The sequence below is a fragment of the Anguilla anguilla genome, chromosome 4, assembly GCF_013347855.1.
Source record: "Anguilla anguilla isolate fAngAng1 chromosome 4, fAngAng1.pri, whole genome shotgun sequence".
In the NCBI taxonomy this organism is placed as follows: Eukaryota; Metazoa; Chordata; class Actinopteri; order Anguilliformes; family Anguillidae; genus Anguilla; species Anguilla anguilla.
This window is the reverse complement of record NC_049204.1, coordinates 11,398,168-11,423,496: the sequence shown is the minus strand read 5'-3', so window position 1 is coordinate 11,423,496 and position 25,329 is coordinate 11,398,168. Positions and strand designations below refer to the sequence as shown.

General features: G+C 50.0%; 1 protein-coding gene across 21 annotated transcripts in view; it reads right to left on the bottom strand.

The window, feature by feature from the left end:
* ptprfa (protein tyrosine phosphatase receptor type Fa) overlaps positions 1–25,329 on the bottom strand; it is a 226,059-nt gene that overhangs the window by 86,752 nt on the left and 113,978 nt on the right. For 12 of the 21 annotated variants that reach the window (XM_035412987.1, XM_035412983.1, XM_035412990.1 and 9 more), the window contains exons 5-7: positions 8,071–8,259; positions 4,995–5,012; positions 1,734–1,844 (exon numbers count right to left, since the gene is read on the bottom strand). In XM_035412987.1, coding sequence (XP_035268878.1) covers positions 1,734–1,844; positions 4,995–5,012; positions 8,071–8,259 — 318 coding nt within the window. The remainder of the gene's footprint in view (positions 1–1,733; positions 1,845–4,994; positions 5,013–8,070; positions 8,260–25,329) is intronic. The other 9 variants (XM_035412986.1, XM_035412989.1, XM_035412992.1 and 6 more) reach the window with 1 other exon arrangement.

The window sequence follows — 25,329 nt, the reverse complement described above, 5'->3', positions numbered from 1 at the left end:
GCTCATTTAGTATTTTTTTCATTTTCTCCAGTGAGAGAGTAGAACTTATTGAGTATTATTATATTTCCGCAAAAAAAAAAAAAAAACAAAGAAACAAATTAGAAAGCATGGCAATACTGTATGCTCATGGGGTTGAATTGAAAATGTACCATTGTGGCATCAAAGGCTTTTTCGCGTTCTCATTGCTGCAGATGGTTTGATGTTCATCAAACCCCCTTGTTATTGCTGCTCTGCCTGCTATAGAGGATACATTCCTCCAATGAATCCAAGATACACTGATGCATATAAATGGCTTTTGTCATACAGCAAAGAAACATCTGCTGCAATGATGTTGTCATTCTGAAAAGCTTGTTGCCGCATCTACAACAAATTAACTATTATAACCACATACCTGACAACACATTATATTACATTCCATTTATTTGGCAGACGCTTTTATCCAAAGCGACGTACAATAAGTGCAATACACCTTGTCAAATAAAAATGACACATGCTAACTTTAAATTCCAGCAAAATTTTAATGGCGGTTTGAGATTTATTTCAGAATTCTCCAAAAAAAAAAATGTTGTGCTCTGCAATCGCATGAAAGAAGTTAGATAGTTCTTTAAAAAGCCTAAACTGCCGTATAAATGGTTAAATTATTTCAAATCTTCTGACCCAGGTCTACTACACACACAGTATTACTCATATAAATATTTCACTCTTAAGACTTCTGAAACAGCGCCATGGACTTATCCCATTCAGCCTTCTTTGGGGTGAACACAACATGGGATTTAATGGTGAACCTTATCTCAAAAAGAAAATGAAATGGAGCCAGAACTGATGTAGCACGGTTATTATCCACGATGAGCCAGAACATCTTTCATTTTCGGATAAATGCTCGTAAGGAGCGAACTAATATATCAATACAGGCCAGGGGCTGAGGCCGCTTAAAGATACGGCTGAATACACGGTGGAGGTGCTTATCTACTAGGAGTCTTGAGAGCAGCTACAGGAATTTCTCATAACTATTACACTCGAGCCAAAGAATTTATCTGCTTGCTATTTGGGGGGTATTCCTACACTGAGGTGTTAGTAGTGCCCTAGTTATCAGCCGGAAGAGGTGCAGAATGGTATTCCATGTTTACCAATTTCTCCACAGCCACTGACCAAACATGATGGGGTGGTTAGAAAAAAAACCTTTCCTAGTAAAGGTGTTGCAATTGCCTTTGAGAACCTGAAAAGGGTGCCCATGTTTGAAATTTTGTAACCCCCCCCCACCCCATCCAAGTGATGAGATCCTGTAACCTGCGTCCTGTCAAAGAGGGGGGAAAAACACAAACCGGAAAACTACCATATCTACATTCCACTCAAATAATCTCAGCATCAACCAGGCCCCGTAGAGAAATCTTGGTTGACCTTCCGCAGATCCCCAGTGTCAGGACCGGTGAGGTGCGTGGAATGATATGGTGACGTCAAAACTTTCAAAAGCTTCTTGTCAAGGAAGTTAAATGACAAAATATGTTTTTAAACTATTGACAATCAAAACACACGCCTTTACTTCCATATAACACCTGGTGCCCATCTAGGGCACAGGTAATATCAATACCTTTGTTTCTGAGCCTACAGTTAGTGGCTCTCACTGTCACTCTCAAAGTTACTGGAGGTGAGGCTGGCAGAAACTCTGCATTACGATGGCGAGAGGTGGTGGGGGGCGGGTCCCGCAGTTGGGCGCGGTGGGGGAGGGGTTTTACCTCGCACGTAGAGGTTGGCGGGGGCGGAGTAGCGGGTCCCGGCGCTGTTCATGGCCACGCACTCGTACTTGCCCTGGTCCGACTCCTCGCTGCTCTCGATCTGCAGTGCTCCTGGGGGGAGGGCGGTGGGGGGGGAGGCGAGGAGAGGACAGAGAAGGTATCGTCACTCCCACGAATGACACAGGCTGACTCCGCCCCCAAACCCACCCTCTCCCACCCAGGCAGACAAAAACGCATGTTCCATCCTTTGCTGATACCAAGATGGAGGACTCCTCATGCAAAAGCCTTTAAACGTGGTCTGTTGGCGCACGAAGCCAATGAGTGCTTTCTGAAACAGCGGCAGTAGAAATGCACAGTGAGAGGTATATAAACAGCTGATGAAGCAGCGTGTGTGTGCTAACACGTCCACATTATTCAGTGTCAGGAAAAAAAAAGAGTCAGTGAAACACTACACTGCGTCCATGGTTTACACAGTGGCCAATTAATCAACTGCGCGCAACTATATCGATAAAATAACATACGGGGAGGGGGGAGGGCGTTCCAGATCGTACGCAGCAGCGTGAGCCATTTTCACCTATTCTACCCGACGGGCGATGGAACCAGTCGGGAGGTGAAAAACGCTGCCGCGAGGGTGTTGCCATAGCGCTGTTTGTCACCCTCCGACTGTCGCCACGCAAGTTCAGCGCGGCGCCGGCGGGCCGTGACTCAAGCGCGGCGTTCGCTATCGACCTCCAGTTCGGAGTCGCGGGAAGCGGAAAAAGAGAGGCACGCGGGGGCCTTCACAGAGAACGAAGATTAAGAAGTCCCCCCACCCCCACCGCCCCCCACGCCCCTCACTCCACCCCCTCGCACAATGGGGAGTCCATTGTGAACAAATTCGCTCCTCACATGACGGAGAAAAAGAAGAGCGATAAAAGACGAAAAGGTATAAAAACAGTTGGTTTTTCAAACTCACTGGCACTACGGGGGGGGCAAGCCTAAAAAGGGCTGGGGATAATTCCTCAGCTCAGAAACTAAATCATCAATCCCTGTCCTTGTAGTCACATGTATTATGGAGCGGCTGGACTACTTTTCGAGAGTCAGGGGTGTTATGGGGATCGCACTAAGACTGCCCCAGTACTCTCAAGTCCTGTGGCAGCAGGAGCGGGGTATGGTGGGGTGGGGTGGGGTGGGGGTGGGGGTTGCGGGGGTCTGGCTCAGACCTTGGAGGGTTGGCTCAGACCTTGGCACATTTCAGCTCCCAAGTTCCAACCCCCACTAAAAATACAGGCTGTAAATTGGCAATCAATCCTGGGATTGTTCAACACTGATTGCTATCATTACTTGCACTGGGAGTCTGTTTGGTCTCAAAAAAAAAAAAAAAAAAAATCAAATGAGCTCCAGTGGGGGAAAAAAAGCCCTTTGATAATCCTTGATGTTAAAATAAAACCCCTGTGACGAGCTCCACAATAACATGGTCCAGCATGACCTATCTGGAAACACAATGGCCACATTAGAAAGCGTGACAGATACTTACCTGGACCCTCTGCCATGATTACCGTTACTCCATATTTATTTTACAATGCATGCACAACTGCGCCTAAGATTTAAACTGTGTACATATTCAGAGAGGAGCTTCAATTTAAACGGCGTAAACAGTGACATTGCTGAACTAGCTCCAGCGGCTAGCCTGTGCATGGCTGTTAACCAGAGATGCGTCACAGACATCAGACATCATGCAGTGCGCAGACGGTGAAACACACTGAAGTAAATACATGTCAGAATACATACAAATTTTGGAAGGGTTCCGAAAAATGCGACATGGGATGAGTTTTGTTACGGAAATGTTCGGTACCGAGAGAAAAAATAAACTGACAGAAATAAAGAGGATGGATGCATGGCGACATCCGGGATGGGTTTGGCTGCGGTGAGCGGTTCGGCACCGTCGGGCCTTTCTGAGCCCGCAGGTGGCTGCCTGAGGTCGAGGGAACCAGAGAACCGTTGGTCGTGCGGTGCGGTGTGGCTCTAAATGGCCGCCCCTAGGCTAAGAGCATAAACACGCAAACACAACTGCTCTCTGCGGGGGGCGACTGCATCAACACTCTATTCCAGGCCACAGTCAAAACTTCACCGTAAAACGGCGTTAATTTCTGAAACAGAACCGTGTCTTTTTGGAATAACAACATACCGGCCTTTTCCTAACGTACTGCTCTCTGCAGGGGCTGCTGCATCTACACTCTTTCCAGGCTACAGTCAAAACTCCACTGTAAAATGGTGCAAGTTTCTGAAATACATCTGTTCTTTTGGAATAACAACATACAGGCTTTTCCAAGGCTTATACCGCACTTCATCGTATTTCTTCTCCACTTAAATTGCCCGCAAAGCTCTTTTTGAATTCTGTGGAAGTGCAGACAATCAATCGGGTGGGTTGTCGGCCTACTTAGACCCGTAGCGAGCCTCTTAAACAAGCAAGTTTGCTCTCCTCAGAGTGGTGACTGCGATGCTTGCTGACCAAGGGTAATGTTCAGTCCAGTCCTGTTCATCATTTGATTGTCATAACATTGTAACTGTAAAGGGGTTCATTAACCAGTTACCCAACTCTCACCAGGCTTACGCCTAGAGCACACAGGATAGAGTAGCAACCAAATATTCCACTTCCCCTCACAAACATTGTTTAACTGAATGAATTAACTGTGAATACATTACGTCCTTTTTTTCACTCTGTAAAATCCAGACACTTTCGAGACGGAGGTCACATCTGGCCACCCCTTACAAACCCACACAGGCTTCTATTTCCAGCAGTGTCAATCACCACCCGACTCATATGTAAATTAATCATTTCAGGCTTTTCGAGACAGCTCTTCACAGAACTATTCCGAAGAATAGGATCGCTTTTGTGCGCGCCAGGCCGCGAATAAAAATGTTCCCCTTCAAACCCTGCCCATGCGTGAAAGAGACAAATATGCGCGGTTCGAGTCTTCCCGAAAACCGTGCTGATGTTCCTGATTGAACCCCAGGGTCCCGGCGAACAGCCCCTTTAAGGAGCGTCCCCTTGGGGACCCTCAGTCCAAGGGGGCGACTTCCGTTCGTCGTTATTAGGCTAGTTGTTTGTTTGTTTGTTTGAAGCAAATAAACAAGACAGAACAACAAAGGGGAGCGTGAGCTGAAGCAGAGGAGGTGTTAGAGCTGAGAGAAAGCTGAAGATGGGAACAGTGGGCGGAGGGAGGAGGAGGAGGAGGAAGGTATGGAGCGAGTCGACAGAGCGCTTTACAGCATTCTTACCTCTGATTGGTGTACCACCTGGTGAGGTAATTTGAATGCAAATAAGATTAGAGAGAAGCGTTAGTACAAAGAGGACAGAAGGAGAGAAAGAGAAAAACAAGAGAAGGAAGGAAACTGGTAATGTGTATTTCCACTTTTTAAATATCAGTTTCGAGACGGGGTAAGGAAAATCAATGGTAAAGATAAATAGAGGCTGATGCACAGCTATCTGTTATCATGGCACTACCCAGGGACTGACACAGTGGGGAGGCACAGCCAAGTCTATTCAGTTACCAGCCCAGTTTTATGAAACACTAGGCTTATTCTCTTTCTCCAATTATTATTTCAATAGGGCCCTGAACTGTTTTTGTTTAGGCATCCACCTATTGCACTGGCTCTAAAATACAGAAATGTGTTAGTAAAGGGACAGCGTAGCATATCTGGTCATATGCAGGAGGACAGTGGAGTTTGTTGGCTACTACACAGATACAAAGGATCCAGATAATAAAACCAACCACTTTCCACTCAGGGGAAAAAAAGGAGAAGAGAGAGAAGGAGAAAGGGTTGAGAAGAGGGGGGGGGGGGGGAAACCTCCTTAAGCTGCGAGTGCTTGAGTCTCGAGGAGAGGGCGGCCGCAGCTGTTCACAACACGGCTTTGAGTAACGCCGGAAACTGCCAGACGAGACCTCCCCGCATCGCGCGCGGGATCAGTTAGCGGTCTAACCTGGATCTGGGAGGGCCGCCGCGGACAGCCTTTAATGCGGCACGACCGAAACACGCCAAACTTTCAGCGCGCGTTCGCTAAACTTTTATTTATTTATCTTCTTCTCGTTTTCCCGTCGTCCTTCGGCGTCCGGTTTGCTCAGTTAGTTTGAACGCCCTGAACTTCTGTTACACGTAAACCACCCTTATCCTGGAGAGAGAAGCAGAGTTATGTAGTTGAAGTCGGTCCTTAGGAGAACATCAGGACCGCACGCCTCGGCGGTAGCGACGCAAGTCGTGGGCGGGAGAGCGGACTTCGTCTTCGACCGGCGTGCATATAATCTCACCGCCTTGCGTCAAGTGTGTCCGCGGTCCGGTCCTTACAGGAAACGCGGGCTACGGAATTAGCCACGCACACTTAGCGCGCTTTGATGCAAGTAAATTGGACCCTCGGCTCTTTAAGAAACACGACGAAGTCAGGACCGGGTTTACGAGCAGCCACTCGTTGAGTCAAAGGACTCGCGCGGTCGGAGCGACCGTATGAATGCTAAGTGCGGCCGAAGGAGCCGGGCTGACCAGGGAAATTGAACTCTGTCAAGAGCTGCTAATCCACTGCTTTCAGGCCAGCACTGCTCCGCTAGGCCCCAAGCAGACTGCAGCCTTTACTTTACCACGCGGTCCACTCTGTATAAACACAGCGCGCGGTAGCGGCTGTCGTGATCCCAAGATAGACGCATTTAATTCATTAGTTCATATCATGCAATACAGTGAACGTCTAAAATCTAAATGCTCACGAAGAGGCCAAATAATTAATAAATAAAAAATTGAATGTATTTTTTTCAAATTCTTCTTACTCCACAATAGGGAATCACCGCTCTGCCACACTGTAGTGGGAGAACCTCTGCAGCTCAAGCAGGTTCACTCCTACGACGCATTTGCCAACAAACCAGTGACTATTTTACACTCTAAAGTGCGTGTAGTACTACAGGAGACAGCTAGTGCTGATCTGGTGGGAAGTATGTCTTTCACAGACGATGACTGGTAGTCTGTGGGTGTGTGCTGTGACTTTGATAGGAACTAATATTACCTGAGGCAGGACTAGACCAGATGTGCACGGCCACCGTGGATCTCCAGCCATATTTGGCTAATGACACAGCCAAGGCTCAAACCTTTAATATGGAGATCACCTGTTATGAAGAAACCAATTAAAATAAAGCGTAGCAAGGCGATTTTGATAAGATTTTATATATCTGACCCAACCTGAGGACCACATTTTGCACCAGGTGGCCAGAAACTTCAAAGCTAAAAGAATCTTCTAGACAGCTTCTCATGCTCTTTTCACCTGTTTTCAGTAGCCTATCCAGGAGGAGCCAGAGGAGAGGCCCCTGGTGCTGAGAGTATCTCTTCAGCCTTCGTGTCCAGCCATCTACTATTCAGCTTAATGCCTGTTGGAGAGTAACCAAGTGCCAAGTGCAAAAACAAGGGTTTTAAATATACTAAAAGCACTAAAAGTCTTGGAAAGTCCAGGGGTCAGAAAGTAAAAGTCCAGCCATTTGGTTCTTCTACCCATGAACACAGCCAGCTAGCAGATTTCGCTAATTAGTTCTACCTCCTGGCTGAAGAATTGTGCGAATTTAGCAAATCCAGGTGATTGGAACAAAATACTAGGGGAGGTCTTCCGCTTCTACTGAACTTGGATTTTTTCACCTCCGATAAAAAGATTCAGCGACCTTAAGCCGCTGCTCTTGCTTTCCCATTTCCTCGCACCCTCCCTGTTCATCATTAGCAGGATTTAAACAGGGAGGCTGCGCAGGGAGGCTAAACAGGGAGCACAGTTGGAGGCGCAGCCAGCCGCCTCCGCGCGCCGCAGGCGGAACGACGGCGGGCCCTTCCCGCGAACGCGAGCTCCCGCCCTGGGAGGGCTTCTCTCTCTCTCTCCTTTTCCGCTTCGACGAGCGCCGCCCTCCCGCGTCCTCTTAACGAGCTTGGCTCGCTCGACTCGACGCGCAGACATCGTTAGCGTCAAACGGACGCAAAAAAAAAAAAAAAAAGAGGATCAAAGCTCGCTCCTGGGGAGACGCGGGGGTCGCGTCGAAGGTTCCCTTAACACAGCTCCGCGAGGGTGACTGCACAGGAGCTGAACACCGCCGAATTAAACAGGCGCGTCTGAACGGCAGGGACTCCGAGAGGGCGATCGGCATGATGCCCAGAGTTTTCGGACTCTGTTGCCGTGACGCCATTGCAAATCTCCAACTCCACTCCCGCCCCCCAGCAACTTCTGTGACAACGGTAATCCTACAGCCGTCTTACTTTGAAGATTCGGCAGGAGCCTGACCTCCCGTTAAGAGGACGCGTGCGCAGAAAGGGGGGGGTGGCGGGGGGGCGGAGTCTGTACCTGAGCGAAGCTGCTTGATGCGGCCGTTGCTGCCGCCGATGTCCACGGGCAGGAAGTCCTTGAACCAGGAGATCTCGGGGTCCGGGTTCCCGCTGGCCGCGCAGAGCATGGTGGCCGTGCGCGTCTTCTCCACCACCTTCAGCTGGGGGCCCATGTCTATGGTGGGGAACCCGTGAGGTATCTGGGTCTCTGCAACACAGGAAAAGGGGGAGGGGGGGTATAGAGTTAACACAGAGGGATAGGGGAAAAGGAGGAGGATTCAGTAGAGGTCAGTAGAGGGTTTCAAGTCATCCTGCCGATGGGTTTGCAGATCCTGGCAAGAAATGAGTGAAATCAGTGTTTTGGCCTAAGGTGTGCATCTGCATGGTAGGGTACCCCTGAGAGCAGTTTCATTGCTCTGGCCCTTTCCCTGCATAAAATCCCTCTCTCTCTCTCTCTCTCTCTCTCTCTCTCCCCCTCTCCAACCCGGATCGTCTGCTGGGCTAAGTGCGGTCAAACATGAGCCCTGACAAATTATTCATGAGGCGAAATGGAATCGATAGCTGAAATCCCGCGTTCGCTATCCCGTTGCGCGCAGAAGTAACTAACTCTGAAGTTCCGTAGCCAGAGCTCGTCGGCGCGGGCGGCTGGAAAACAAACGAAGCGCGACTCAGCGTTCGGGAGCCTGCGTTCCCCCTTTAACGGGAGGGAGGGAGGGAAGATTCGGCAGAAAGGGCGCGTGCGAACATCCGAAAGCGCGGCTGGCGCGAGCCTTCTCCCCGAGAGGAGAGTTAAGGCGTCCGGGTGCCGGCGGAGGCCGCCGAGCCGCGCGGATCGAGCCGCCCAGTGCCTCGACGGGCGCGCGGTGTTTACGGTGACAAAGCGGTGCAATCGGAGCGCCGGCCCGGGCGATGCCACTTCGGGTGAGGGGCGGGTGGGGAGGGGGGTTGGGGGAGCTAGCCGCCTGGAATCGATGAGAGGGAGCAATCTGACACTGATGCGAGTCGCAGGCTGCGTTGGGCGGTAACCCGATTCCGGAGGACGCGGCGACGGCAGTTCAGACCGCGCTGCCGTCGGCAACAAGCGCGCGGGGGGGGGGGAGCTCTTCCGCACGACGGTTTCTCTCGCGCCGAGCGGTCGCTGTGCTGAAAATGACATCTGACAGCAACCGCGCATGGCAGGAGCGGGGACGTTTGCGCAGACGGGCCTGTTCACGGTTACGCCGATTCGCACGGCACGCGGTCCGTTTGATTGACAGCTCTCCCTTTACACGGGGCGGCCGCAGCCTGACAGGTACACGCTCACGTGCGCACGTACACGCGTACACGCTTACGCAGATGAAGTCAAAAAAATTCATAACAATATCCGAACAGCATAGCAGCAGCTTACCATTTAATATCTGGCAGGCAAAAAAAAAAAATAATAAAAAATAAGCAGCAAGATATAAGCCGTATGATTACAGTGACACCGATGGAATGTTGAAGCCTATTAGCGAAAACAAAAATAAATAAAAATTAACATTTACATAATCCTTCCGAAGGGAAGGATATTACTAATACCCTGCATCAGATATCAGTGTCTGTCAGAATGAAAAATTCTCTCTTCCCACATGCACGCATTTTCTACCGAGTTTCAATTTTGATTTCCCCATTTGAAAAGCGAATAATTCTAATGGCATGTATATATTAGCATGCGCACGATTTGTTTACGATTCAGAAACTCTGCCGTTCGCTCTCTGGTGCTTTGAGTCTGAAAACGCGAGCCTGTAAGGTGCAGCGGTGCGGTCAAAACGACACGTTGGTTCCCGGGCACCGCGCATGGGTGATAACAGATGTGTAACCGCATTTGGCCTTGGCTAAACCCACGCAAAAACCTGGGGCTTCAATTCAAACTGGTGCATTTCCAATTCCAAAAAGCGCATTCCACATCTGGAGCCTTATTGCATGATGTGAGTTAATTTAATAACAGCCACCCTGTTCCAGAGACAAGCCGGTGGTGACGGATCCATCTTTCCACTCAAAGAGAGCAGAGAGCAAACCAATTAGAAACTGCGGCACGCTAGAGAATTTCTCCCAGCATGCATCTTTGAAATCTGAATAGTGGAGTTTCATAATACTTTGGGTGTTTCTTCACATAGGCCAAATGCATTCATTTAACAGAGGGCCCAGACACACAGGCCTAAACAAATGCACAGGCCCACACAAGGTGACACAGACAGAGGTGACTGAACAAACACGCATGCGCACACTTCCCCCAACGCTTTTCCCCCAACACACTCGTCTTGGGGTTCTTACAGTAAGTGCGTCTGCAGAAGGATCCCCCCGGTCACCACTGGCGACGCGTTCCCCCTGAACACGCGAGCTCAAGCCAAAGGCACGGCGAGGGACTGGGCGGCCCTCCAATACAGGGCCCAGAACAAGCCAGCGACGCAGGGAGGGCGAGATTAAGACGGCGAGAAGGGGGGGGGGGGGTTATTACGCGAGCCGGTCGGCACGCCCCCTTTTCGCCGCGGCGGACGGGGAAGAGCCTGAGACCTCGGAGCGCCTGCGGCTCGCCGGAGGATTTCGTTTTCTCGCCGTTCGCCGTCGCACGAGCGGCTTGCTAGCGTGACATCATCGGCGCCACGCCGGCTCCGCTCACTCAGATCGGCTCGGTTACGCCTGAGAACGCTGAGACGCGCTGTATCGGGACTTCTTTAAGCTCGCGCAGCTTCGGTGTCGATGCGGTGCCAGGACTGGACGAGCTCTTTAAAACACAACTGTATAGCTCAGAGGCTACGCTCTTACAACTGGGCTAGAATGCATAATTGTCATGGCTGTGTAGAGAGAGAGTTATCGCAGTACCCAATTTTTTCCATAACTAAAATAATTTACATATATTACATGCATTCCTGCACTGAAAGCAAGGGATTGATATAAAATGTATCTTCACTACATTAAAATAGACCAATTTATAACTCAACTATATTTCTAATGTCATCTAATATCAAAGTTTTTAAAGGCAGCTGATGATCACTAAATTAGAATGCAACATACAGATGCCACAATTGACAGTAATCGCATTTACTAATCACACAATGATATACACTGCTGTGCATTACATAATCTCAGATCTGTTTTGCTAAAACAAAAAGGACAAAGGTTGCGATTACTATCATTCAAAATTATGCAACAAAAATCCACAACAAGCTATTCCTTCAATCTGATACTTCACAATAAAAAAATGGTTTGTTGTGCAGAGTTCACTGGAACTCACTCATGCTTGTCATTTACAATAACCATTCCCAAACCTTACAGAGTTATGACCAGTTATTTGGATGCAAAGTCCAACAGTTTTACGCTGACACAGTTCCTGGAGTTACACAGTCAAAGGTAGATAGCGATACCAGTTCCTCATTTAACGCCGATAATTTCACAGGGATAAACGTTAAGGCCGTAAAATGATTTCGACGAACGGTTCCCACCGTCCACCAACAGCTCCCTCCGCGCAGAAACAGTGATGTCATTACCGGAGGACCAGGTGGCGACGGACCGAGGTGCTTCACCTTTCCGTTCCGCGCCCCATATCCTGTCAGGCTGACACTCTCTACGCTTGGACAGGGAATGACAAATAAAGGTCTGTGGCAATGACAGGACATATTCAGTCACATTTCATCAATTCCTTCTCACAAACAAGTGCGTAACAGCCACGTCGACTCCACTGAGGTCCCACGGCGACTCCACTGAGGTCATGCAATTCCCGTGTTCCTCAACGCATGTATTCTCCAACACATTGAAAATGCCGCAAGCTTCATTGGCTTTTTACTCATGGAGTAAATGTCATGAGACATGCATTGGGTTACACGGGTCTTGTAGTCTTTACTGTCACTTAAATATTTCAAGGGCGCGGAAGAACCCAAAGACCTTTCTTTTTGGAGGCACCAAAAAAAAAAAAAAAAGACTCTTGTGACCCACATATCAAAGGCACTGACGGTCCGCATAGCTGACACGCAACGAAGCAGCAAAAATGTCATTCTTTCCCAAGGCTTTTAAATGCAGACAAACCTCCCAAAGAATTCCCTTCAGAGAAGCCTTTTGTTTATTCTGACGGGTTAAAAAAGAACATGTCCATATTCCTATTTGTGAAGGGGAGAGAGGAGGGTGAGAGAGAAAAAAAAAAACACCGGCCCGGCCTGAAACCCTATACTCTCCGTGAGGTTTCAGGCGATGAATTGATAGCTAACAGCTCCAAAGACTGCATTAGTAGCATTCTTAACAACAGGCCGAGTAATTGCACTTAAGTCGGCTACATACGTCAACTTTTTTTTTTTTTCTTCTTTGGGGTTGAAACTGGATGCGAGCGTCGAGCGCTTGTGAACGCACGGCGATGGCACGCTCGCGCATTATCTCACCCTCAAACTATTTGTCGGGCGGAATTACAGTGTCGCCGGCAAAAAAAAAAAAAAAAGAAAGGAGTCCACCTTGTCTCCGCTACGTGGAGGAATTTCCAAACCTGGGGATTACCGCCACCCCCCCACCCCATCCCACCAGCCTAATCCGTACGCACAAAGGCTGTCAGTCAGAAAAAAAATTAGGGAGTTCCGACATGTCCCGTCTCTCCGCTCCCGTCACTCCGCCTGCCAAAGTTTGCCGCTCTTTGTCATTGCGTTGTCATCCGGGGGGGTGGGGGGGTGGGGGGGACTCGGGCGATCTCGTTTTCCCAGCGTGCAATGGAACGTGAGACAAAATCAAAATGTGTCCAAGCTGCCTCTCTTTTACAGAACACACACAAAATTCCACATTCTCATATAAAAGAAACCCTTATTTAAATTTTAAAAACCCTACTCTGCAAGGACACATATGCTGCCGGTTGCAGTCGGCGACGGGCGTCGTAAAGTGGTTTATTACGGGTTCTGTGTTATGCAATCCTGCCGAGCAGCCTCTCTCACAGCTTGACACGAGCCGCTCTTCTCTGCCTACACGTGAAATTTATTACCGACACCTCCTGCTGATGTAGTTGAGGTGGTGATTTTTTTTTTTCTTTTTTTTTTTTTTTCTTTAAAAATGCTGGCCTACACCTCACGCAAAGTATGCCTTTTGATGCTGGGCCTGATTGACGGCTGAAAGATAGAAGGAGGAGAAACGTGTGACGAATGCGGTGTTTGGATCACGTTCGGCCGTGACTGGGACGCCATTTTGTAAGACGGGAGTGGGAAGTGGGGGGGGGGGAGCAGGGTGAGGAATGCGTGTGTTAGCTGGGCTTGGCGACCGAGAGTAGTGCACCAGCCAACGGCTCTGCTTTGACCTCGACGCTGTGTGCGTGTCAGAGCCGACAGTGAGGGCATCTCTCTCTCTCTCTCTCTCTCTCTCTCTCTCTCTCTTGCTCTTGCTCTTTCACTCGCTTTCTCTCTCCATCTCGAGATGGCTAAAAGCGTGCATGCAGCTGAGCGGAGATGGAGAATACGTGCCAGCGTAACGGAATCTGTTGCTTGTTGGGAGGATGCAGCAGTCCTTTGTGGTGCTTTTTTTTCACATGGACAGCGAGTCAAGCCTTTGCATCAAGAGGAGGACACATTACACCAAAGATTATTGCACTTCCTCTGCTCTCCAGTCTCCTGAGGGGAGAGAAAAGTCTCGGAAAAACTTCACAAGGCTAACTTTCTGCTCATTCTGGCGCTGATAAGCGAGCCTGGAGTCTGTGGCTGAGCATCAGTTACAGAGAGACATATTTCCCACAGAATCCGTCACTAGAAGGGAATATTTCTGATATGACGACTGGTTGGAAGAGATTAGATGACTTTTGGGAATTCTGATGAACAGAGCAAAGCGTTTATTGTCAGCAGTGTTTCGTCTCCCAACAGCTAAACCAGAGGTGTTCAGACTGCTAGTGCGAACAAAGTAGCCCAAAACTCAGAAATGTAGTTTAATTACATAACTACATTACATAACTAATGAAGAATAACTACATTACTTTCCTTTGCACTACATTACTGATGTCACACATGAATAAATATGAGTGTAATATAAATAGTAAAATATGAAGGAAGCCAGGTTTCTTTGCTGAGGAATTCAATAGTATCAATACTTGTAATTATTTGCAATCCTTCTCAACAGCGCACACATCAACCTTATATACTCTCAATCTGCCCAAGCTTCCTGCACCTTAACATCACAATATTCACAGTCGTATTCTAATGCATGATACTGTTATTAATTTATTAACCATTTATAATTTAACTATTTTCCAAAATGTTACCCCAAACCTCACCTCCTATGAACGACTAGAAAAATAAATTAAATTAAATTAAAAACAGCTGGACATCAATCTATGCGGAATCTACAAGACTAAGTAACTTTTGGGAATCGGTGCTGGAGGAGCGCTCCTTGTCTGCATGCTCCGCCAGCTAATCTGAACAAAAACAGATAAATATCAGATTAATGAAGCGAGAGTCATTATGAGAGAGAGCGCATTATGGAACGGACTGCGGTGGGCTGCTGGAACCAGCTGTTGAGCTGACGGCGTTCCGTTCTCCCCCCCCCCGGAAAATATGGCCGAGCCCTGGCGCTCCCCGCTTAATTACGTTTACATTGGCCGTAAGAGGCATTCGGGGGCAGGCCTGTCGCGGGCACACCCCCCCCCCCCCCAGAGGGCAGTTTCAGCATGCGTGTCGAGGTCTCCGATTGGCTCTTCCGCCCCATGTTTGCCTTCAGGACGCCACGCTTTAATTAATGGCACATCTGTTGTTTTCCCGAGCCGCCGCCTGGGGCGGGGTGGGGGGGGGTGGGGGGGTGGGTGGTGGCGGGGGAGTACCGACTCTCCTCACAGAATTTGTGGAAAGCATCAAAGCTGTCATCCTCCATTAAAAACCTCCCAACCTTCCTCCTCAAACCCTTCCAATTTGTAAAATAGGAGCAGATGATCTCCCTCTGTTGCAAATTAAAAAAGAGCTACAATTAACCTTTTGCAGGTAATGGCAGAGTAGGGGGGAGGGGGGAGACAGGTCTTCAAGGAGAATGAGAATGAGAGTTTATCTGGCCTCTGAAAGGAATGGATGAATAACCCACGGGTGGCTCCTGGATGAAATACCGCGATCAACACCACCACCGGTTTTAGAGTCGCACGGATTAATTCCAACAGCGAGGGGAAAAGGCCTGTGGGGGTATGAGATGGCCAGGAAGAGAGGGGAAACTGTAATGGTTATAGAATTCGGGTCTGATGTCCATTAAGGAGATGCACAGTTCAAACGGAGGAGAATTCAAATGAGGCGGCTTATGAGAACCCGACGTCCGTGACATTGGTTTCCAGTCACGACTTCATCGCAGCAAATTCTTTGGACCCGCGCGTCGTCTTCGCATCGCGAAGACCGAGCGACGAATTACCTACCTCGAGAACCACGGCCAGGTGACCCTTTCGGGGAGGGGGGGGGGGTGTAATTGATGAGGCCGTGAGGGAAGAAGAGGACGCGTTTTTTTTTCCGCGCTGAGCCGCCTGCGAACGGTACGCCCGCGTTGTCAGAGCACGTGTGAGAGTATTAGCCGCGCGCTTCGCGGCTGTCTTCTTCGCCCCAAACGGAGCCAAAACAAGCGCTGACGCAGATGGTCACGCCGTCCCCCTTTACTACAGCTCCACCGACAGGCCTGAGGATGTCACCCGGAAATCAGACACAGAGAGGAGAGGCGTGACATCAAAACCCAGGAGTGTCATGGCTTGCAGCTAACCCCCCCCCCCCGCCCACCACTCTCAGACACGGAGCAAACTTGTGACCTTCACTTGATATCCTCAATTAGCATTGCTAATTTCTCTCTCCCGCTCTCTCTTTCATACAAACACAGACACAGCTATGCACACATAAACAGAAAATCACACGCACGTACAAAGACAGGCTCACAGATGCCGGTGCATCACACACACACACACACACACACACACACACACACACACACACAAACACGCACACACGCACACACACACACACTCAAGCTTATATAACAGAGTAAATTTGGAAGCTTCCAATAAGCCTTTAACGACTGCTGTTTGAATCCCCGGCCTTTGAAGACGTCTCCCTTGTGCCGCTCTGTTTGTCGGTGTTTACACACAACGCAGGAGAAAGCCTTCGCCAGCTACACGTGTTCCCTTTAAGAGGCGGTACAAACAGCCCAGGCAGCTCTCTTAGCAATGCGCGGACGGGGGGGGGGGGAATGCGACAGTGGGGGGGGGGGGGGCCTTCGCTGTGCTAAGGGTGTTCCCCCGCATACGGCACAAGGACAGGTGTTTTGTTATACCTGAACAGAGACAGGAATGCCTTTTTCCTCAGGAGGGTCCCTTATTGGCAACATGAGCTGCAGGGCCGACCGAACAGCCACGCTAACCGCAGAGCTAAGTGCTGGCGGGCAGCTGCGGCGGTGACGATGGACGATGGTGGGGGGGGGGGGGGGGGGGTATGGTGGGGCGCGGCCCGGCCTGCTGAAGGCGGAGACCTGCCGAGGACGCGGGCGGCGGCTGAGGTGCCAGGCGCCAAGAGCGTACGCGCTCAACCACCGCGACCGAGAGGGAGCGTCGGAGCCAACCTGCTGTATAAAACAATAAAGCCATTGTTCCCCCGGGATGGTAAATCATGCAAGAGGAGGCTTATTTGCCGTAATACGAGCGGCTTATCAGATGAACGTGTTTACGGTACAGAAGCGCGAGGGTCAAAAGTAAGGCACGGCTCGCAGGGCGCCATCCGCGGGTGGGTGGATGGCGGGTGGGGGGTGGGGGGTGGGCGGGGTGGTGATAGAGAGAGGGCAATCGGGGACAAAATGAAGAGAGGCGCGGGCATACAAAAAGAGTTAAAGACAAACAAAATAAACTTAGGACGACCTACGAGAAAATAAAAGTTTCTGCAACAACGACAACGACGGAGGAACGGGAAGAAATAAAGAATGATTTTCCCCAATGTCACAGGGACACTCCAAGAACAGCGGGGGATCTTAAATAAGAGATTGCTATTAAAAAGCGGCGGCTTAATTGCTTCTTTATCGGGCCGGCGCATCCGCGGCGTCCGCGGGAAAGCGCTAGCGGGCGCGAGGCGGTTTCAGGCCTGTCGCCGCAGATAAACGCCGGCGCAGATGGCAGATAGCTTAAAATCTGGGATCTCTCCGTTCCGGAAGCCTTCGCGGCGCACGCAGCGTGCGCTTCGACTGAGCGCGCCTCCGAAAACAATGAACGAAAACAAAAAAGTCAAAAAGTCGACGCGAATCCTCCCGCGCCCTCCTCCCCGGAGAAAGGGATTTCCGAAAACAGCTGGTCGCGCGCCGCCCCCCCCCGGGCGAGCGTCGCTGCTCCGCAATCGCCGGGACGCGTTTCTGGAGCGTTCGTTTTTAAACTTTAAACCTCCAGCCCTCCTTCTGAAGCGAAGACCCCTCCTCCCCCTCCCCCTCCACCGTCTCTCTCTCTCTTTCTCTCTCTCTCCCTCCTTCCCTCCCTCCCTCCCTCTCTCTATCTCGCTCTGGTTTCCCGCGCGACAGGTTATTAGGATTCGCCGCGCCATTTCCCCCTTTTTTTTTTCCCCCCCGGGGGCCACGGTGCTCGGTGTTCCAGAACCCGCCACCTCCTCGCGCAGACCTTCGGTGGAGGAGGAGGAGGAGGAGGAGGAGGAGGACGGGTAATTGCTGTCGTTTTCCTTTCGGAGGGGTCTGGATCTCGTCTCCTTAAGACGCGCTGCGTGCCCCGGAGCCTCACGGTTTATCACCGCCGCTCCGCCGACGCTGACAGTTCAGCGCGACGTCTCCTTTAACGCCGAACGGGCGGCGCGACGCAAAGCGGGGGCTCTGACAGGCCGACAGGCTCGTGAAGTACGAGGGCCGGTTTTAACGGGGGGCCGCCCTGCCAGGAGCCGGGGCCCCTCCGACCGCACCCGTGCCAGAATCCACCTTTCACACGCGCCGTGCGGGGAAGGGGACGGGGGGAGGGAGAGGCTGTCGGTAGCCGACATTTCGAGCCTCCCGGCGAACAGAGATGTGTTCATTACCGCGGGCCGCGGTGACGAGCGGGCCGGAGGGGGAGGGGGAGGGCATCCGGCCGGGCCCGATCGAAAACGCCTCTCCTCTCCCCGCTCCGTTTCCGACGCCGGCGGGTACCGCAGGGTCCTCGATTTGGCGGAAAAGGTCATGAGCGTCGTGACGCAGGACGGAGACGTGGCAGGATGCGCCGGCACCGCCTTCGGTGGAGCCGCGAGAAGAGGGAGGGGAGGTGGAGGGTAGAGGAGCCGTGCTGGGCGGGAGAGGGGGGGAGAGAGAGGGGGAGAGAGAGGTGGAGAGCAGAGGGGTGGAGAGAGGTGGAGAGGAGAGGTTGGGTTGGAGCCGCGCGTGCCGGCCTTCCCGTCAGCTCTAATTAGCGAAGAGACGGGACCCGCGACAGCGGCGATGCGGGTCTAATCAGGGCCCTGCTGACGCTGACCCGCCTACCCCCTCCGATCTCACACACACCTGCCAGCGCCTCATCACCGCGCCACGGTTAGTCTCTCCCCCACGGGAAAACAAAGCAAGATGTAAGACATCGCTAACGAAACTGAAACAAAGAAACGTTCCACCTGCCATTTTGTTTTAACAAGATAACCGAGGAACTGCATTGGAATAGTGACTTGCGACATGACTGCATAACATAAAAAAAAAAAAAAACACACTTTACGTTAGGCAAATTAAAAACAGGAACATTCAAACGACGTGTGTAAGTTAGAGCGTGGGCACAGCTGTGTTCGACTCCGGCAAACTGCAGAATTAACTTGTGCGAGGGGCCAGCTGGGGATATTACCCGCGATCGATCAGCCCGGCACTTCAATTACTACACAGGTCCAGCTCTCTGACATGGAACGGAGGACTCGTTACGTGTACAGAACTGAAAATCAGCCCCGTAATTCTGGGCGGATTCGGTTCTGACAAGGAAAAAGGAGCTTAGGTGTTCTCCGAGCACGTGCCGCGGGGGGGATGACGGATGGCTGTAATTACAACAAAAAAAAAAAAAAAGGGGCCCGGACTGCGACGAGGGGGCCCCCATCCCGCGAAAAAATATCACGACGCTGAACCACGTGCGTTCACTCCGGGGCCCGGCCGGAAGTGCTTTACCGCTCTCATCCGTTCTGGGTACGGCCCGCCTCCGCGCGCCTGGTCCCTCTGCAAAAATTTTAAAAAACCGGCATGAGCGCAAACACGGTGTTGGCGGAACGAAAATCCGCCGACGATCGACAGCGAATCGGTCGTGCGTGCGAAGGCCCTCGTCCGAGAACGGCGGCCTTTGGTTATAATAACGGAACTTATAACCCGACCGACTGGCTTGCGTGTTTGTTTTAGCGCTGTTTACCTTTCGGGCTGCGTTGACCTGAACAGACAAAGAACGAGCGCAGGCTTCCCAAAGACAGCCGGGTCGGATTTTTTTTTCTTTTGAGCGTCGCTGAGGAGGTTATCGTAACAGGATTCCGTTCGAAAGCAATCTCGCTGACAGGCATCAATCTCCGCATCCCGCGAACGTCCTGCCGCCAGTTCTTCCAAGATAGAGTGAGCGGACAAGTCCAGGTCGACACTAGCCCTGAACTGTGAAAAGAACAACACCCACAGATGCAGTGTTCCCCTTCAGGTTTTTTTTGAAGCAAAAAACCCCGATGTGCTAGACGTTTACGTCTCCTGGCTGCAGGAGAGGGGGCAGGCAGGGGGCAGGTGAGAGCGAGACAAAACACCTGCAGCTAAGACAGAGATACCAAAACAAACAGGCGAGCTTTTCTCATGGTTAAGCAGGATTGTGGAAAAGAAAACAAGGAGACGGAGAGAGAGAGTGTTTAAAAACACGACAGTTCAAAAGAAAACAATCCATTAGGTGAGTTACTGGAGTACGGAACACGCCTTTGGGATTTTTCCTTCTTCTTTGGAGAGGTTGGTGGCACATCAATGCTAACCTTGCGCAGGAGCGCAACGGGGACACCAAACCCTCGCAATCTCAGTGGGGGAGGGTCGGTAACGACTGCACATGCCCACTCACACTGAGAGGAATGAGAGCAGACGTACGCGAATGAGAGCAGACCTACGCTATAACAAGTTAGACTAACACTTACATAACCTTACGGGGGCGGGGCATGGAGGGGTTCAGGTTCTTTGTGAAATGCTACCTGAGTGACTGTAGGCTCTCTCATGCTTTTTGGTACACCTCTCTAAGTGCAGTGACCTTTATGCGTAACAACAATAGCACGTGCTAAAGTTTCAGAGATGTGTAGTATTTCATTTATATGAAATACTACACATCTCTGTTGTTCCTGGACAATATTTCTGAAGGGATTGTACAGGGCATTTATGTAACCCTGATGTAAGAAAACACCCATTTCGTTGTGAAAGCAACTAACACAATAGGCAGAATCTAAGTTATGTACATAAAACATCTGAAAAATGAGCGCAGATGCAAGTAAATGGTCCCAGGCCAAAAATAAATAAATAAAAATGGCTGCCACAGCCACTCTCATTTCAAGGCTTCCCTTCAGCAGCCTTTTGTCCAGCTGAAAATCAGCAGCTCGAACGCTGCGAAAAAATAAACGAGAAATCCTGACAAATATGGCAGTCAATGCTAAATGTGCCGTCAGCTGTTCCGCGAGCGCCTTCTTTCCCACGTCTCGCAAAGCCGCCCTGAAATCGGAAACAATCGCCGCGTCTTTTATGTGAAGCGAATGGAAACAGCTGACTGAACGGCTCCGGCCACCCTGCCGCTCGGGCCCCGGTCTGTGTATTTGTGCGGTTGCCGTGGAGACAGGGCAGCCGACTGTAAACGCCGCCGCGGGCGCTACGCTAGCGATGTGGGCGTACCGCAGCGCTCGCGCGGGAGGCCTCGACGGGCACCGGGGGGGGGGGGGGGGGCCCAGATGAGGCGGGGCCACCCTCTCCTCCCCGACAAGTGCGTGAACAGCATCGCGTGGCCCACAGGCTCTCTGATTCAGCTAGTCATGAGGCAGCGACCCCCAACTGACACACATCAGCCGAACAGCGAGGGGAGGGGGCCCAGAGGCCTCCTTTTCACCTCCATAGCAGGCGTGTCACAGACCACCAAGGAGCAGGTTTCCTACCAGAGGACTGCGTTTCAGCGAGGTGCCCAAGTCTCTTGGACACTTTTTCCGGTGGGTAACAACAGCTGTTCTGAAACACTTTGCCATAAAACTCCACGGGGTAGATCCACCAAGAAAAAAAACGCATAGCTACGGCTGCTTTTTTCACGACAGCTGCGACCGCTATCCGCGCCACATTACTGATCAATTCGCTACAGCAACTGGGAAACCACACCTGAATAGTAAAGGCAGTTCACAAGTACAAAGATGGGTCACATTTTTAGCTGAAAAACATTCTGTTTTGGCTATCGGGATCAGCCTTCACGAGACAGGCCTCTAATTTAAGCGAGAGGTGTCCCAACTTTCATTCTATGTGCTGCCGTAGTTCACGTTCGAGGCTGCGCCTAGTCTCAGTTGTCTGAGAACAACAGTGCTCAAGTTGGTGTCCAAATACACTGATTAAGAAAAATGGCCGATTATTCTCACACCCAAGCGCTGATTCAATAACATTAATTGGAAACTTGGCCGTCATTTTGCATGGGATACATTTTAATTCGGCAGAAAAATCATGATGCAGGAATAACAATGACTTAAAAAGTCACAGACTACATTGGTTGAACGATCAGCAAATGGGTCTGTTCAGTATTAAATAATTTCTAGGAACAACTTACTGTCTCAATTATAGAATCAGACCATCAAATGAATGATTTTTATTAAAGTAACATGGTTATTGGAGTTGTCTAAATATTTGTCTCAGTAGAATGAAATAGCACACTTAAATTACAACAGGGGACATGCTTAATGTCATCTCTGTCGTCAAGCAAATCTAGTATGCCTGTAATGACAAATAATCTATGAGAGTTTTGCTCGCATGTTAGTGGTGTCTTTGTCTAGCAGCTATGACAGCTGCCACGGACATTGGCAAGTTCACACATTGCACGTGTATACTGTGCTGCCAGATCTCGCATTTAAAAAATCACAACAGCGGGGCCAGCCCTACAAACGCGAATGTCTGTGACCGACTGAGTTGAGTGATGAAGTTACACCATTGGTCGGCCGAGTTATGACGTCACACCATTGGTCAGCCGGTCCAGCCATATGCTAGGTTTTGACATGGTCTTGTTTGTGAGTAGTAATTTGCAACCATCACTTGTGAATTGGACATGCCCTGTATTGAGCCCTGTTTGCATAAATAAATGCCATTCCGGTGCTGAAATTTATACAGATGCCACAATTCATGTATGATCCAGATGGCGTGCTGTGTCGCTATGTCCTTGTTAGTGCAGTTGCATGCGCTTTCAACCTATTGCGAGTGCTTTGTGAATCATGTATAATTTTTTTTTCAGGTATTTGCAACGGTTTAAGGCCAGAAAGCATCACAATCCTTTAATGGATTCTCCCCAGTGCATTTGTGTTCGAAGCAATGCTGTTTTTGAAGTCTCCACAAGCATGGTATAAAACCTGGTAGATTTGAAAATATCACTTAAACTTGCCCGGGATGTTTCTTCTGTCACACTGCTATCAATATTTATACAATGTGAGCTGCATTCTCATGAAAATATTGTTATTTCCATTTGTATTGCTTTATATACAAATTACTATGTGCCAAGAGAGGATATGAATTCAATATGGGTCAACTGAATCGCACAGAATGATACGTACTGTATAAATCTAGTGAGTTAGGTCTCTAAATATAGCCTGCTACCGCGCTGTGCATTCTAATAAAGTCCGCTCCTTTTGTGAACACAGACATGTTTAAAATACACGCAGAAAATAATCAAAATACTGTATTTGCAATGAGGAAAGGCCGCTTTGGAGGCTCAAAAAGTGTAGAAAGTAAAGAGATCAGGGAAAAGAGGGTTGTGGCAAAAAAAACACATTGACATGCTGACTGCTATTTTCAAAAAGGTCAATATTAGAACCCAAGGGATCTGTGTGTGAGCCACCATTGAGGGAGGGGTGGGGGAGTGCAACCCAACCTTAAGGGGAAGGGACACCGCGTTGTCAGAAACCTGAAAAAAAAAGAGCAGCAAGAGTAAAGAAAAATAAAAAAAAAAGCTGCACCAAATAATGAATACTCTTGTGCATCCTCTGTTGTACACTTGACCTTCGTAAGCACATACAACTCAATTCAAAATCCAATACATCTCCAGAAACAGGTCAGGTACCACTTTCAAATGCACATTCCTCGTGAGAGTCTCTTCCTTCCAGTGCTCGCAGTGCCGCCCGTCAGTTCCACCCTCTTTTTTTAAAGCTGCAACAAAGCCCAGCGGAGACTCCGCAGCCCGTTTTTTTCTGTTGAACGCAAAACACGAAATGGCGTACCAGGCCTTGGAAAACATGAAGCCTTAGCAGCAGGGCTGGGCGCTAACCCGCATCAACAACAATCAAATGCTTTTTAAGCACAACAACAATCATCGCCCCCAAGCAACGGGATCGACTTTCTTTTGTCTTTTTTTTTTTTTTCTTTAACATACCAGCCGCGGCAGTGAAGATCCAAACTTCAGAGGCCACGTGAATTGCTTCAGGGGGGGGGGGGAGGGGGGAAAAAAAACAAAAAAACAATACCTATCTACTGGGTGTTCATATGACATCCAATCAACAGCAAGGTCTTGCAGCTCCCATGTGATTGACAAAAACACATTATTACATGATCACACGGCTGCTGAGTCGCGGTCACACAATTGATACTGGTGGTGATGTTCGCATCACGTTTGGGAAAAAAAAAAAAAAAAAAAAACATTCAAAAACTGCCAATCAGATTTATCGCCCAGCCACAGTATGGCAAAAGCGTTAGTAACATTGCTGTAAATGCTTCATGGCCTACACAAACTGAACAGGAACTGAACTGTTAGGAATGCAAAACAGGTTTGTAATGTTCACACACTACGACACGTCTAGTCACCAGAGGGTTATATGGACGAAATTTCACAGGTGTACAGTTAACCGTTACACTGTTAGTTGTCCAATTAATTATTGTTGGGCTTGTTTGTTTGTTACAGACGTTTAGAAGCTGATCAATCGACCGTGATGAACCCACGCGCTCGAGTCCGTAAACGGCCGCGTCGCTCCACAACAGCCGTGAGACGTCCCTCCTGAAGCCCCCCGAGATCGATTAGCACGAAGGAGCCGTAGATAACGCCGATATTGACAACGGCTGGCGCTCAGGACCAGCAGAGCCCTAATGGTCATTTCCCTTTCTCCTAACCGACATTAATCTACAGTGCTAACATAATGCAAAGAAGCCGCTCATGGATTATTCAGAGAACATTGAGTGTATATGTGATGACCCCCCCCCCTCCCAGAAGAGGAAACCATCCACTGCGCTGGGACCACAGGCAAGAAGACTGGAAGAGGGAGGAGAGGGCTGCAGAGGCACCTAGGAGGTTGTAATGGTGGAGTGTACGGACGTGATGGGAAACTCTCATCACTTGGCAGTCATTATTGCGATATACGCCTGGGTTAGCAAAAGTCCTGGCAAACCAGGGGTTTGGCTTAGCAGGGGTCACAGGGACTGCAGTGGGCTTGGTTACTCCCAAGTCTAAAGTTCATACCACAAAGCCAAACTACGCGATGGGGGGGGGGGGGGGGGGAAGAGACCGATGCGGAGTAATTTCGGTTTGGACAGAAAGAGCGAGGCAGTCAGAGCGGAGCTTCTGTGAGAGCCCGGGGGCGTTTGGCCCTGATCTCTGGGTCCAATCCCGCTCTGGAGAGGTACTGAACGAGGCACGCGCGGATCCAGGGCCTCTCCTGGGCCCTTCCCCGTCTCCACGCTGCTTAACCAGGGCTCCCGCCTGACCACGGCTCCCGCGGTGCCGCCTGACCTTGGAACGCTCCGGGCCCTCGAGTTTTGATTAGAGAGAGCAGGTAGAAAGAAAAAAAACCCCATCCAAACACAAGCGCGCAAAAATATGACTTTTATTTTGACATTTTACCTGGAGACCCGTGATCATACGCAGTATATGCTGAACGCCTGCTTGTGAGGTTTCACTGTGACTTCAGCCGCCGCTACGATTTGCACCTAAGCGTGCGGCTCCCCCGAGCCGCAGAATATAATGAACGCGCCACGTGAATTCAATTATACTGGCGATGTGAGAAAAGGATCGCTCCACTTCTGCACCGAGAGAGAGAGAGAGAGAGAGAGGGTCTGATCAGACTTCAAGAGGCTTAGCGGAGATTAATTAAAACATTTGGCGCCGCAAATTTGTCAAGAATTTACGCAAGATAGCTCTCTGCCACCCTAA